Source organism: Toxorhynchites rutilus, chromosome 1 (assembly GCF_029784135.1).
Source record: "Toxorhynchites rutilus septentrionalis strain SRP chromosome 1, ASM2978413v1, whole genome shotgun sequence".
Lineage (NCBI taxonomy): Eukaryota > Metazoa > Arthropoda > Insecta > Diptera > Culicidae > Toxorhynchites > Toxorhynchites rutilus.
This window is the reverse complement of record NC_073744.1, coordinates 186,937,031-186,952,990: the sequence shown is the minus strand read 5'-3', so window position 1 is coordinate 186,952,990 and position 15,960 is coordinate 186,937,031. Positions and strand designations below refer to the sequence as shown.

General features: G+C 39.3%; 1 protein-coding gene across 4 annotated transcripts in view; it reads left to right on the top strand.

Moving 5' to 3' along the window:
* Positions 1–15,960, top strand: part of LOC129763627 (tudor domain-containing protein 6) — a 37,963-nt gene that overhangs the window by 1,957 nt on the left and 20,046 nt on the right. The window contains exons 2-3 of one of the 4 annotated variants that reach the window (XM_055762874.1): positions 1,369–1,620; positions 1,687–12,132. The exons of 2 other annotated variants lie outside the window; for them this stretch is intronic. In XM_055762874.1, the coding sequence (XP_055618849.1) occupies positions 4,035–11,387 (7,353 nt within the window). In that variant the 5' untranslated portion in view covers positions 1,369–1,620; positions 1,687–4,034 and the 3' untranslated portion in view covers positions 11,388–12,132. Of the gene's footprint in view, positions 1–1,368; positions 12,133–15,960 lie in introns of those variants that run through there. One more of the 4 variants, XM_055762869.1, reaches the window with a different exon arrangement.

Genomic DNA, 15,960 nt, shown 5'->3' with positions numbered 1-15,960 from the left:
TTTTATGTGATGCATATTGCTTAACTTACTTTGGTTTAAAGTCTCTCTAATTCAATACCTTCCTTCCTTGCTTAACTTACTAGAACCTATTTCGCGATGTTCATTGAGCGACTTTCGTTCAGATTTGAATCGAAAAAATAACAGGAATGGATTATCAGCATGTTCGGACCTAGATTCAAGACACAGAGGCTCGAGCTCACGTTCGAGTGCTTCTTTATATTTTCCATGAATTAGTCAATTGATGGATTTTTTTCGTTTCCGATCAATTTTCTGATAACCATATTTAACATCTCCGCAGAGCATCCAGGTACCCGGAAATCATATCGGAGGGTTGGTTGATCTTTCTGGTAGAATATGTTCTTAATTTCAACATAATCATCTGCTTTTTTGGTGAAAATAACCACCGAGTAAGGATATCTGCACGCGAATATTCATTATACAGTCAACTCTCCCTAACTCGATATCCAATGGGACTATCGAGGGAGGTATCGAGATACAGAACATTTTTTCCTAATTTTTTTTATGTCTTTTTTTTTTCCCTTGTTGGGTGTGAACCACTGCGTCCATTAGTTTGAACTATTGTGGTATGCCCCATTTTTTGTACTACGCTTCAAGCTTATCTACTGCTTATTGACGAAGAAGTAGACTGAAAGCTATAGCGAGATAGGTGCCAATCAGGAATAATCTGTTTGATAAAATTTATAGTCCTGATCGGCGACACAGACCAAACTTCCTTGGGCTCCAGAATAGCCTTATCGAGGTGTTGAAGTCTGCGTCTTGTTAGTGCTCCGCATTTGCAGAGCAAATGTTCCGAGGTTTCGCTTTCGGCATTACAAAAGCGACAAATATCATCTTGCACTAAACCTATGTTTTTGAGATGGTATTTACTCGGACAGTGTCCTGTTATAAGACCAGTGAATGTGCTGAAGTCTTTCTTATTAAGACTCAGCAATTGTTGAGTAATTTTAATACTCGGCGTGATAAATTTTTTTGACTGGTTGAGTTGTACAGCCATCCAGTTGGCCATTACTTCCCGGTCTTCCCATTTCTTCAGCTCACTCTTCAACACACATTCAGAAATTCCACAGAATGGTTCTGGACCAGTGAAGGGTGAGCTTGAGCCGCGTCTTGCGAGTTCATCTGCTTGTTCATTTCCCTCTATACCGCAATGGCCAGGAATCCAGTACAGTTGTACCGAACTTCTCTGACACAGTTGTCGTAAAAGGCAAATGCATTCCCAGACAATTTTTGAATAGCACTTGAAAGCATTGAGGGCTTTAAGTGCTGCTTGACTGTCTGAGAAGATACAAATGTTAGCATGTCTATAATTTCTTTTAAGGCAGACATTTATACATTCTATTATTGCAGCTACTTCTGCCTGGAAAACTGTTGGCCAGTTCCCCATAGCTACAGAAATTTTTATTCTGGGACCATACACTCCAGCACCTGTTCTGTTACCCATTTTCGACCCATCGGTATAGAACAGGATTGAACCATTACGAACATCGGGACCACCCTCATCCCATACTGAACGAGAAAGTTCGATCACTGTGTATGGAATGTCATAATTGGTCCTTGGCTCCATCCAATCGCTGTTCATCTCTGAGGTTGGTCCAACGGGTAAGAGATTCAGGATGCTCAAATGACCAGTTTTGTCCCCGTCTAATATTTTTTATATCTTTTTAGCTTTAGAGCGCTTCTATTGACCTCCAGCTGAACATGTTGACCCAAAGGTAACAAGTGAAGGATAGCCTCCAATGCCTTTGAGGGTGTGCTTCGCATTGCTCCTGTTACAGCAACGCATGCCAGTCGTTGGAGTTTGTTTAGCTTTTTTGTAGCTACAGTCTCTTTAGTCTTTGGCCATCATACTAATGAGGCATAGGTTATCCTAGGCCGCACAATTGCTGTATAGACCCACATAACCATTTTTGGTTTCAGGCCCCATGTTCTACCTATCATTTTAGAACATGCCCATAGGGCAATGTTGGCCTTACTGATAATTGCATCTAAGTGTGCGTTCCAGTTTAGTTTAGCATCTAGGATTACGCCTAGATATTTCACTGAAACGCTGAATTTTATTTCCTCTCCTCCAAGATTTAGAGTCTGCAGATGCAGTTTCTTCTTTTTGGTGAAAGGAACAATTGTTGTTTTTGAGGGATTTATGCTCAGACCTTCTTTGATACACCATGATTGTGTAAGGTTTAAGGCCATCTGCATCCTACTCGATATCACATCGTCGAATTTGCCACGTACCATTATGACTAAATCATCAGCAAAACCCACGGTTTCGAAACCATTCGCCTCCAAACTAATCAGAAGGTCGTCAACCACCAGTGACCAAAGTAGAGGTGATAGAACCCCTCCTTGTGGGCAACCTTTCGTTGCAATCACAGATGTCGATGACCCACCCAGCTCCGAGGTGATTTGTCTATTTGTGAGCATGCCTTTGATCCATTCGACTATGCAGTCATCGAAATGTCTTCTTCTCATAGCCTGTGCCATTGATACATAGGAAGCATTGTCGAAAGCCCCTTCGATATCAAGAAACGCACATAATGCAGTTTCTTTTGACGAAAGAGATTTTTCAATTTTAGTCACAAGCGTGTGTAACGCTGTGACTGTGGATTTGCCTGATTGATAGGCAAACTGGTATTTAGATAAAGGGCATTTGGACATGAATACAGGCTTTATGTATTCATATAATACTTTTTCCATAGTTTTCAGCAGTTGTAAGAAATCGAAAGAATTTAGCAATTTAATTTCAATATCGTAAACGATCGAAAGAAGGACAGAAGAAAAACACTATACGATAAGAGCGAACCGTGTGTAAGATCCTAAAATAACAATCCTATCGGGAGCGGGTGCAATAAAACCTGGTGCAATAAAACCTAGTAGAAAGGAAAGGAACCGAAAACAATCGCACACATTTCTTATCGCGTTAGGCTCCGTTGCTCTTAGAATGCAGTTATGGATATCGTATGTTTTGAAATACAGATAGCGATAGGTAAAGGACTTGTATGAAAAGAAGCAAGGACGTTTATAGTCTTCTCTTTCTTTCGCACGTTAGACTTAAATTTAGGGTAGATTTAGGATAAACTAAAATTGTATAAAAACCCAAGGTTCTCTGAATAAAGCAAGTAGTCTTTGGAATCGTGTCTTACGATTAAGTAGTCCGAAACCACCTCCATTGAATCGACTGACGAGAGTTCTTCAGATTCAAGTCTTCCAACGTTCGCAGCAATAGTTGTATAATTTGCGCTCGGAGTTCGTGAAGATCTTGTACTCGTTGATCCTCCCGCTTAGTTGATGTTCGATATTTTGATCAGCTCCCGTTCGTTGCTCGTTCCGTACGGAATTAGTGCGAAGGCAGTCAGTTCAATTTATTGAAAGGAATAAGTCTGATTAGCTTCCGTTCGTGGCTCGTTCCGTAGGGAATTAGTGCGAAGGCAGACAATTCAGTTTATTCCAGGAATAGGTTATTTCTCGTGACGCTTTTCTTCTACTTCAACTTTGTAAATTGCCAATCCAGACTCAGAAAGGTTGATTCCTTCGCTCAACCGAGTTTGCGTATTGGGCAACTTTTACATTTGGTGGCTCCAGAGAGGAGGAGCCTTTCATTACCAACGAACTCATAAGTGCGTGCTCATCGCCATAAGAATGAGCAAAGGGCCAGTTGGATAGAGAACCCAACAGGATTAAAAGCTTAATAGAAGCTTATGCGCGTGCTCAACGCCATAAGAGTGAGCAAGTTGGATAAACAAATCCAACAGGACTAAAAGTTTAAAAGGCCTTGTGAAAGTGCAAATCACCTTGAAGTGAATAAGTTGGATAAAGAATTCCAACAGGACTAAAAGTTTAAAAAGCTTTCTGAAAGTGTGCTAACCTGAAAGCGAGAAAATAAATCTCTCAAGCTTAAGAAAGCTTAAAAAGGCTCAACGCCTTGAAAAGTGAGCAAAGTGTAATTACAAACAACTGGAAACGGATCCTGAGAATTATACATTATTTCAACGGCTGAGTATCTTGAAAGCAACACCATGATACGTTTCGTGGAAAATCAAAACGGAAATTGCCGTTTGTGCTCGGAACCAGACCATAAACAGGATATGGTTGAATGCGACGATTGTGACCGATGGTTCCACATCGGTTGTGTTAACTTAACGGTCGCGCCGACAGCGGAAGAAAAATGGATCTGCCCGAAATGCGTGCAGATCCAACAAAGATTAGCATCATTGGAAATATCTGCTCGGAAGAAAGATGAGCAGATAAAACAACAACTGGATGCAATGGACAAATTAATGGCGACTATGAAAGGCCAATGCTCAACGTCATCCTCGGGCCAAGTAACAAATCAGCCCACGGATCGATCATTTACCCAAACAGTGAGTATGTCTAGTGACTGGACTATATATTTAAAGAGGCAATCATTGACGACCCTACCCAGATTTTCTGGCGCATCAAAGGATTGGCCAAAATTTAAGAAAACATTCCATGATACAACGGCAGAGGGAGGTTTCTCAAATTTAGAGAACCTCAACCGCCTGGAACAAGTTCTGAAAGGGGACGCGTATAAAACCGTCCAACAATTGATGATTAACTCAGAGAATGTTCCGAAAATAATCGAAAAGCTGGAAGAATGCTTTGGAAGGAAGGATCTTGTATATAAAGAACTTCTGAACGACCTGAGACGTATCAAAAAGGACAGCCGAACCGTAGTTCCGGATATATCAGACGCACTAGATAACATGGTGGTGAATATGGAGGCGCTGGGCCAAAAGGAATATCTACGTGATCATCGTTTAATAGAGGAAATCATAGAGAAGCTGCCATACACGATACAAGTGAAATGGGTTGAAGTGATCCAAAGCAACACTTCGATCCCAACACTCAACGATTTGAATAAGTGGTTATTGCCACATTCAAGAATAGCCCGTATGATGCAAAAGTCTAATAACAGTGTGTCGACTACGGAAAGGAAACCTCGAGTTAATGTTCATCAAACTATGAAATGTGCACTTTGTTCAGCCAGTCATAGGCTATTCCAATGTAAGAATTTCAAACAAATGAAAACATTGGAACGTAGAGAGTTTTTGGCTAAAAAAGGAATTTGTTTCAAGTGCCTAAACTCCAATGACCACATTATGAGAAATTGTAGCATGAAAGGAATATGTGGAATCGATGGGTGCAACAAGGAGCACAATCGCTTACTTCATCAAAGATCGGAGTATAAAAGAAATCAGGATACGGCTGCTGACGTACGACGAGGTCCCGAAGAAACCACGAATATTCATCGACAACGCAAGGAACACCTTTACTATCAAATAGTTCCTATAACAGTCCAAAACGGCGAAAGAATGATAGACACCTACGCCTTCCTGGACACAGGATCATCAGTAACACTATTGGACGAGAGAATGGCTAACATGTTAGAGTTGGAAGGAAAAGTTGACCCGCTTACATTAAAATGGACACAGGATTGTTTAAAATCCTGCTCAAGCAAGAGGGTAAAATTCTGGATAAAGGGCATAGGAAAACCAGTGATGGCCCGGACTATGCATGATCTAAATCTTCCTATCCAAACAGTTGACATGGAACAAATTGCCAAGAATTATCCCTACTTGAAGGACATTCCGCTTCAAGATTATAAGGAAGCTCAGCCTACATTGTTAATTGGATTGGACAACAGCGAATTACTGAGTGCCATCAAAACGGTAAAAGGAAATGGTCCTATGGCAGTAAAAACGCGACTCGGATGGGTGATATACGGAAAGGAGTATAACATAAACCGTCAAGATTATACAATGGTCATCCAGGAAGAACAGGAGATGAGCAAAATGATGCAGCGATACTTCTCAATCGACGATTTTGGAGTGAAATTAGTGGAAAAACTGCCAAGATCACCAGAGGAAGAAAGAGCACAACAGATTCTCGACAACACCATCAAGCTAAAAGACAACCGTTACGAGGTCGGTCTGCTATGGAAAACCAAAGACGTACAATTTCCGGACAGCTATCATACAGCCTTACGGAGATTGGTGATTATGGAGAATAAATTGAAACAAGATGAAAAATTGAAGGATTGGGCTATCAATACCTTCGCTGATTATGTGAAAAAGGGATATGCTAGAAAACTAGCACATTCAGAGCTAATTAACGCGGTTCCGAGAACATACTATCTCCCGCATTTTATAGTTCACAACCAGAATAAAATACCTCCAAAACCAAGATTGGTATTTGATGCAGCTTCAAAAATAAATGGCGTATCGTTTAACTCTAATCTTTTGTCTGGACCTGATGCTACTACATCACTCGTTGGAGTATTGCTGCGATTCAGAGAGGGACGTATTGCAGTTTGTGGAGATATTCAAGAGATGTTCCACCAAGTCAAAATAAAACCGGAGGATCAGCATGCTCAACGATTTTTATGGCGAGATTGTGAAAACAATCGAGAACCTGATGTATACATTATGGAGGTAATGATTTTTGGATCGACATGTTCACCATCATGCGCGCAAGCAGTGAAAAATAAAAACGCTGCAGCATTTATGGAATCGAAACCGAAAGCAGCCCTGGCAATTGAAAAACAACACTATGTGGATGACTATCTGGATAGTTTTACAAACATTCGAGAGGCAACCGCTATTACCAAAGACGTCATCGATATACACCAACATGGCGGATTCTTCATTCGAAACTTTATATCGAACAGTAAGGAATTACTGAGCAATTTATCCAGCGATCGGATCCAATCTACCGACATTAAGGTAATAGAGGATAAGGATTCATGTGCTGAAAAAGTTCTTGGTGTCTATTGGAACACGAAACTGGATTTGATCGGGTATCGATTATCGTTGAAGAAGCTGAGCAATGAAGTAAGACAAACGCTACGATTACCCACGAAAAGAGAGGTGTTAGCATTTGTTATGAGTTTGTATGATCCATTAGGATTGATATCAAATTATACGATAATGGGAAAGATTTTGCTTCAAGAGCTGCACAAAGACGAGTTAGACTGGGATGATGAAGTACCCAAACATTTGAGCAAACAGTGGCAAAATTGGCTTGCGAAAATTCAACAAGCCTCTAACGTAAAAATACCCAGGTGTATAATACCGGATGGAGCAGGAAAATTGGAGCTACATACATTCGTAGATGCATCTGAACGAGCATACGCTGCAGTTATATACTTACGTTGTATTGCAAACGGCTCGGTTTATATACGATTATTGGCAGCAAAGGCAAAAGTCGGACCTATTCATCAGTTGTCTATTCCAAAAATGGAACTACAAGCAGCCTTACTAGGAACCAGATTGACAAATACCATTCAGAACGAGCAACGAATTAAAATAGATAGTATTACCTACTGGACAGACTCGGAAAATGTTTTGTCATGGTTACAACCGAAGAATAGAAGATATAAAATATTCGTCACTCATCGAGTTGCTGAGGTTTTAGATACAACCAATATACAGCAATGGCGTTATATACCGTCTGAATTAAATCCCGCCGACGAAGCTACAAAAGATTTCAAAGGGCAATCTATATGGACAAAAGGACCTCAATTCCTTAAGAAGCCAGTGATCGAATATCCTAACAGGAAGATTAAGGAGTCAACGGAAGAGTTGAGACAAGTAGTGGGATTGCACCAAACAAGTTCTATATTCATCGGAATCAAACGATACTCCAGTTGGAATGTGTTGATACACCATGTATGTGTTGTGAAAAAATATGTTGATTGGCTGCAATACAAGAAAAACCAACGATTGAATATACAATCTAATTTTAATCGCAATATAACATATGAGGATCGAAAAATTGCAGAAAGAGTTGTGTTTCGTAAAATACAAATGACACATTTCGCTAAGGAAATTCATGACATTGAATTAAACGGTTATGTTGATATTAGAAATAAACAGTTATCAGCGGTTACTCCAATACTAGATGAATATAACGTAATGAGAGTTGGAGGTCGTCTCGAAAATGCAACTAAATTGCAAATGAATACAATACATCCTGTGATTTTACCTGCTGAAGACCATGGAACACGTTTGATCGTTGCTGAATATCATCAAAAATACTTTCATCGTTCGGATAACGTAGTACTTGGAGCATTACAATTACGGTATTATATACCACACATGCGTACAGTTCTCAACAAAATAAAAACGGACTGCTCTAAATGCATTATAATGAAAGCTAAACCTTTGCCACCTCAAATGGCACCATTACCGGCAGCTAGAGTAGATTTGTATGCTCATCCATTCACGAATACTGGAGTGGACTACTTCGGTCCTTTTGAAGTATTGGTAAGACGATCAATAGAGAAAAGATGGGGCGTGCTCTTTACATGCATGACTACGAGAGCCGTGCATATTGAAATGGCTGAGAAGTTAGATACAGATCACTTCCTAATGTGTTTTAAAAACTTTCAAAACCGCCGTGGAAAGATCAAACATGTATACAGCGATAATGGCACAAATTTTGTTGGAGCTGAAAAACAACTAAACAAACTAATCCACGAAATCGACGAAAGGATGTCGAAATCTGAAGCTGTAAAACTGAAGATAGAATGGACCTTTAACCCACCAGCATCACCGCACTTTGGAGGAGTTTGGGAGCGACTCATCAGAACTATTAAAGACAATTTATATTATATGATAGGTTGTAGTCGGACACCTTATCCTGAAACGTTACGAGCAGCTCTAATACAAGTAGAGTTTATCTTAAACTGTCGCCCACTAACACACATACCGTGCAATAATGATGTGGAAGAGGCTCTAACACCGTTCCATTTCCTAATTGGACGGGCAGGTGAATACGTTCCACCTCAAAATTTGGACAGCAACAACCTCACTCGAGTTCAATGGGAACTAGTGAACCACTACAGTCAACAGTTTTGGGATCGATTCAAGAAACAATATATACCAACATTAATATCGCGACAAAAATGGACGCATAAAGTTCAGCCCATTGAAATAGACGACATAGTATTGATAACAGACAGTACTATACGTTGGGGCCTATGGTTGAGAGGACGAGTAACTGGAGTTATAAAAGGAAAAGACGGCCAAGTACGTACAGCGTTCGTTAAAACACCCAAAGGGACCTTTAAACGAGCAGCACATAAGCTAGCAGTATTGAATATACGCAAGGATGCCGCTCTGAAAGACATAACGTCTAAAGAAGTAAACAAAATGAACACCTCATTTACCGCACTCCATCAAGTTATTGAAAGAAACAGCAGTGTGAATTGTGAGAAATTTGAGCCGAAGAAAAAGAAACGACGAATCAATCCTTGTACTACAACTGTATTAACAGCGGAAACTTCAAAAGTTTTGGTACAATCGGATTACTCTCAAAAAGGCGAATCTAGAAGGAAAATAAGATGGAAATCAGATACAGTTAACCGGTTAACGCTCATGCAACTGTTGATTGCTGCAATGTTATTCGTGGGATGCAGTGTACTAGGCTCAACATCTCATGGATTGATCGCATACGACTGTGCCAATGCAGATGTAAATATGACTTCATATTCTTTGTTGGATGTGGCATCTTGCTTACCGCCAACAACTAACCTGACAACAACGGAACTTCGGATACAAATGTTACAAAGAAATTCGAAAATTCAAACAAAGGTATTTCAATGTAAAGTCATCATCAAGAGGTCGATTCGACACTGTGGTATGCACTCCCACACTTCTGATTATCAACACGGCTTTGCCTACATCGTGAAGGAGTTTTCATCCGAGGAATGTCGAAAAGCTCACTATAGTGGAGCAGTTACACTAGCCGATAACACTGTTATTCAGGAATTGAATCTCAACAGCACAAATAGAGGTCAAGTATTGGTGGTAGGATCAATAACTGGCAGTTCCTGCAGTGGAGGAGTGTACAAAACGCCGTTATACACGTGGACAAACGCCTTAGTATATTATGAATATACGATTACACTTCAAGATTATGTCGCCTCTGTAGACATTGAAAGTAGCCAGATAATGTTGAAAGGAGGTTTAACGTGTACATACACACATGGACGTTGTTTGGACGCTGAAGAAGGCTATCTAACTTGGGACATCGACATGAACCGTAGATGTGAAGAAAGCGAGTTTGAAGTTATTTTTGAAGGAGTTGTCAACAAAACAACGAATAACCAAATGAAAACCATTGGAGAGGTTGTAGTGTACAGCACAATATCGGAACGACATTTATTTTCGATAAAAACTACAGCAAGGACATATATATGTGGACACGTTGGGTTTAAAACAGACCATCCCAGAATATTAGTTTTGGAGTTATCCAACATGAGATCGCCATTTGTTAGAAAACCTACGTCAGGTTCAAATAATGATCTATTTACTTACTTCAATTCGAAAATAACATTCGTCGAAAACTACATTGGTCAGAAATTAGACGACGTATACAATTCGGTTATGACAGAGATGTGCAAACTAGATAAGGCTCTACTGGAAACTAAATTGACATTAGCAAGAATCAATCCAACGGAGTTTGTATCGAGCATAATGAAGAGGTCAGGATATACAGCAGTTGTTGCTGGGGAAGTGCTTCATGTTATTGAATGCAAACCAGTATTTGTTACGCCAAGATCCGAAGCGCGATGCTTCCAAGAAATTCCAGTTGAATTTAACAACAGGTCGATGTTTTTGGCACCTGTGACAAGAATACTCCAGAACCGCGGGATTGAAATAGATTGCACACCTTTAATACCAGCAAAATTCATGTTCGGAGGAAAATGGTATACAACTGATGGACGATTACGTGAAACAACTCCACCAGAGAAATTAGTGTCGGACATAGTTACAACATGGTCCTACACACCTCTTCCAAATCTAATGCAAAGTGGTGTCTATGATGCAGACAATCTTAAAAAGATGAGGGATATGATTTATGAACAAGGAGATCGTAGAGTGGCAACGAATGTAATACACAAGGTGCTGATTGGACAACGACCCAATGATCAAGGATTCAACTTCGGAGCCTTAGTATCTGGAGATGTAATCGACGATGCAATAACAAGGTATTGGATGCGGCTTATGTCTTGGTCTACATGGCTCGGAAACATCACATCAACGGCGATTGGTCTATATATGATGGGCAGGATGATAAAGTTTATCGTCGATACAATCATGCACGGCAGAATTCTATACGACATATATGGATTCGGCTGGCAATTGATGGCATCTTGCTGGGATTCACTCACAACGTTTCTTTCTCACCGGAATGCAGTACGACATTTACGTGAAACATCAATCAATTCAAGGAAGACTGAACCATCTGATGACATCAATATTGCTACGACTAGGGAGACGGCAATACCTATGGAAGATACGACAACACAACCCATTTGTGGACGAATTTTACCAAGAGTATAAATAATGTGAATTAGTGAATTAAAATAATTAAAAGTGAATTAGATAATAGCTAACAAAAATTTATAAAAAAAAAAACAACTGAATACTTATACAATTGCTAATTCTTTGAAGTGTAAATTCGAGCAGGTAGATTTACGGAAGGGGAAATGTAAGAAATCGAAAGAATTTAGCAATTTAATTTCAATATCGTAAACGATCGAAAGAAGGACAGAAGAAAAACACTATACGATAAGAGCGAACCGTGTGTAAGATCCTAAAATAACAATCCTATCGGGAGCGGGTGCAATAAAACCTGGTGCAATAAAACCTAGTAGAAAGGAAAGGAACCGAAAACAATCGCACACATTTCTTATCGCGTTAGGCTCCGTTGCTCTTAGAATGCAGTTATGGATATCGTATGTTTTGAAATACAGATAGCGATAGGTAAAGGACTTGTATGAAAAGAAGCAAGGACGTTTATAGTCTTCTCTTTCTTTCGCACGTTAGACTTAAATTTAGGGTAGATTTAGGATAAACTAAAATTGTATAAAAACCCAAGGTTCTCTGAATAAAGCAAGTAGTCTTTGGAATCGTGTCTTACGATTAAGTAGTCCGAAACCACCTCCATTGAATCGACTGACGAGAGTTCTTCAGATTCAAGTCTTCCAACGTTCGCAGCAATAGTTGTATAATTTGCGCTCGGAGTTCGTGAAGATCTTGTACTCGTTGATCCTCCCGCTTAGTTGATGTTCGATATTTTGATCAGCTCCCGTTCGTTGCTCGTTCCGTACGGAATTAGTGCGAAGGCAGTCAGTTCAATTTATTGAAAGGAATAAGTCTGATTAGCTTCCGTTCGTGGCTCGTTCCGTAGGGAATTAGTGCGAAGGCAGACAATTCAGTTTATTCCAGGAATAGGTTATTTCTCGTGACGCTTTTCTTCTACTTCAACTTTGTAAATTGCCAATCCAGACTCAGAAAGGTTGATTCCTTCGCTCAACCGAGTTTGCGTATTGGGCAACTTTTACAGCAGTATTGATGATAAACTAATTGGTCTGAATGATTTTGGGAGTGATTTATCACGTTTCCCAGCTTTTGGAATGAAGACCACTTTAACGAGTCTCCATGTGGAAGGAATGTGCTCTAGTATCAGACTTGCCTTAAAAATCTCGATTAGAGATGGAATCAGCTTAGATTCTCCTTTTTGAATCAGGGCTGGAAAAATTCCATCTGCACCTGCGGATTTGTACGGTTGAAAGGATCTCACCGCGCTTTCTACTCTGGCCCTCGTGAAAACCATTCCAGCAACTATCTTTGCGACATCCTTTGCACTTTGAGAATTCCTTCGAGAGCATTTCATGTCGCGGTTGTAGTTAGGACTGGTATCAGAATGAACCGATGTAGATCCCGGGAAGTGAGTTTTCATCAGTAAGTATAATACTTCTGAGGGAGATTTTGTGAACGAACCGTCGTCCTTTTTGAGGGAACCTAGCCCGTTGTAGTGGTCTTTTGCAAGAGTCTTACTTAGTCTTGCAACGATTGGGGTACTTTCAATGCTTTCGCAGTTATTTACCCAAGATTTTCGTTTAGATCGTCTTAGTTCTCTTTTATATTCGGTTAGGGCGCTCCTATATTGAGACCAATCCGAATTAATTTTAGCTCTGTTGAACAGCTTCCGCGCTGTTTTACGTAGCCGCTCGAGCCTTTTGTTCCACCATGGAACGTTTCTTGTCGAAGAAACTCTCTTAAGTGGACAATTACTGTTGTAGACAGAAACTATCGTATCATTTAATTCTTTTGAAGTTGATTCGAGCTGTTGAATCGACCTTATTCTTGTGTTAAGAGTTTCTGACTCGAGTTCAAGTGAATATCGTTCCCAGTTGGTTTTTCTTGGATCACGATATTCTCTCTGTACTGTCAAGCCACCATCCCATTCGAAGATAATGTGTCTGTGATCAGACAAAGACGCCTCTTCCGAAACGTGCCAGTTGTGTATTTTTGAAGAAATTACCGGACTGCACAGTGTTAGGTCCAGGACTTCTTGTCTGATAACGTTTATAAACGTTGGTTCATTGCCTATATTGGCAATGTCAATGTTGTTTGAAGAGAGAAATTCTAAAAGACAGTCACCTCGACTGTTTATGTCAGTACTACCCCACAAAGTGTGATGAGCATTGGCATCACAGCCGATGATGAAGTCTTTTTTGATTTCTCTGCAATAATTTACGAACGCCGCAACCTCTTGGGGAGGTGCCTCAGGTACGTCACCCGGGAAATAAGCCGACGCAATTATTATGTCGGATCTTCCCTTGGCGGTTGGTATCTCAACTCTGATCGCGACGATGTCCCTTTGAATGAACTCTGTTATAGGAAAGCATTTAATATTTGCTTTTACTAGAACAGCAGTTCTTGGGGAGTCATGCTTGTCGTCGTAGAATAACTTGCATGAACCAGTATGAATACCAAGTATTCTTCCTTTGTGGACCCAAGGCTCTTGAATTAAAGCTAAATCCATAGCGTCTTCAATAAACCTCCTAGACAGCACGCTAGATGCTGCTTTAGCGTGATGGAGATTTATTTGCAGAACCTTAGTGTTCTGCGTTATTTTCGACCGCTCGTTTTGTTCATTTGGATGTGGATTATTCATAGAAGCCCCACGAGTCTCGCGGTAAAGAAGGTCCACTGCATCAGTGACCGGCTTAATGCAGCAAGGGCAGACGATACTGTGGAGGGAGCCCTGGTGCTCCACAGGCTCCGTTAACGGCAAGGTTTAAAACCCCCCCTACCATTCATCCCTCGGCACGGGTCGCTTCACACCTTGGTTTAGGGGTTTATCCATTACTTCCTTTCCATAATAACCATGGATAACAGCTATTACAACCTAAGTGGTGCGGACTCAATCCATTTCATTTTCAAGCAAATTCATGCATGTTTTCAAGCGATTTCTTGCAATAAATTCTTAGACCACCAGAGATGCCAGATTTACAAATATGTTTGTAAATTTACAGACATGTCTGTAAAACACTTTTTGTTTTTGTTGTAGACTTTTTGGATATAACAATATTTCACAGGTTTTTGAAAAATAAAAGGGCTCTATTCATCACATCAAAAATATTCGACTCACCATATGACATTTTCCACAGTTTTAATACAGAAAAGTTATTATATTTAGTTTATATCAATACATATGACGTTAGACCAGCTATTCTCAACCTGCGGCCCGGCAGTCTTTCTGGTTGGCCCATCTGGTGTGTATGAAGTTTGGAATCCGTACTTTTGCCCTGACATCATTGCAGACGAAAGAGAGGATACGGTTATTCACAATTAATGAAAAATTTCATTCTCTGCAGGTAACGAAAAATCTTGAACGAAAATTGTCTCTGATAATAATTTTTTGTTCTAGATAAGATTGTTTTGCTGAAATGCAAGGAGATTTATTGAAAAATAGTAAGGCTAGGGTTAGGACTATGTCTTCTTAGTATTAAAACAAAATCGAATAGAAATTTTCATTCTATTCTCAACAATTTACATTCGCTTTCGGGCCTGCTTATGACGAAATATGGGTTACTGTTCGATATTGTTACCACAGACATAGTTCATGGCTAAGTGGGGATCTAAAACTTGTATAGCCTTGCATGGCGGATGGAAAATATACACTGTATTTTCTTATAAGTTTCATCAACGACAAGACCGCAAACCTTGGTGGATGTCCAATATATCAACGAAGAAATACCGATTTTTATAAAAATTAACAACGCGTATGTATGTGTATGTATGTATGTGTAGATCGTTGAAACATTTAAACACACTTACAACACATAAGTTATTAAGTGGTCCGAAAAATCAATTTTTTCCACTTTTTCCCAAAAATGACAAATGAAAATTAAAAACTTTTGAATCACTGAATCGATTTAGATGATCGACATATAAAATTGAAACTAATGACTTAGCCTTTTATTAAAAAATATTTAACTTGCGAAAAAAATAATTATATTTTAGTAATTATTGATCGTAGTCGTTTTTTATTTTTTTTTGTGACTTTGGACTAGAGGGCGCTATATTTTTATATTTTCCCTTGAAAACTGAGGATTTTTTACATAACATATCTCGATATCAGAGATACTATTTTTTTGTTTTTTTAGATATGATGTTTCAAAGTAATCCGGTGGTTCGAAAAATCATTTTTTCCCCTTTGTCCAAAAATAACTTTCTGCAAAAAATCATAACATTTGAACTACTGAACCGGTTTTGATGATCGATGTATTAAATGGAAGCCAATAAGCAAAATTTGAAAAAATATCACACTTGCGGGACGGATATTAGTAGCATAGTTCTAGTTTAGTCACATATGAATATTGATATGTTAGGTAAATAATCCTCAGCTTTCCATAAAAAATATAAAAAAAATATAGCGCTCCTATCTTTAAACGAGAAAACTATGAAAAAATAACTCAATCAATAATTACAAAAACAAGAATTAAATTTTTTCGCAAAAGTAACATTTTTCCAAAGAAAAATAGCTCGTAAGCTTCAATTTGATCATGTCGGTCCAATAGTTCAAGAGTTATGTTTTTGTAGTGGGAAAAATGGGTAAAAT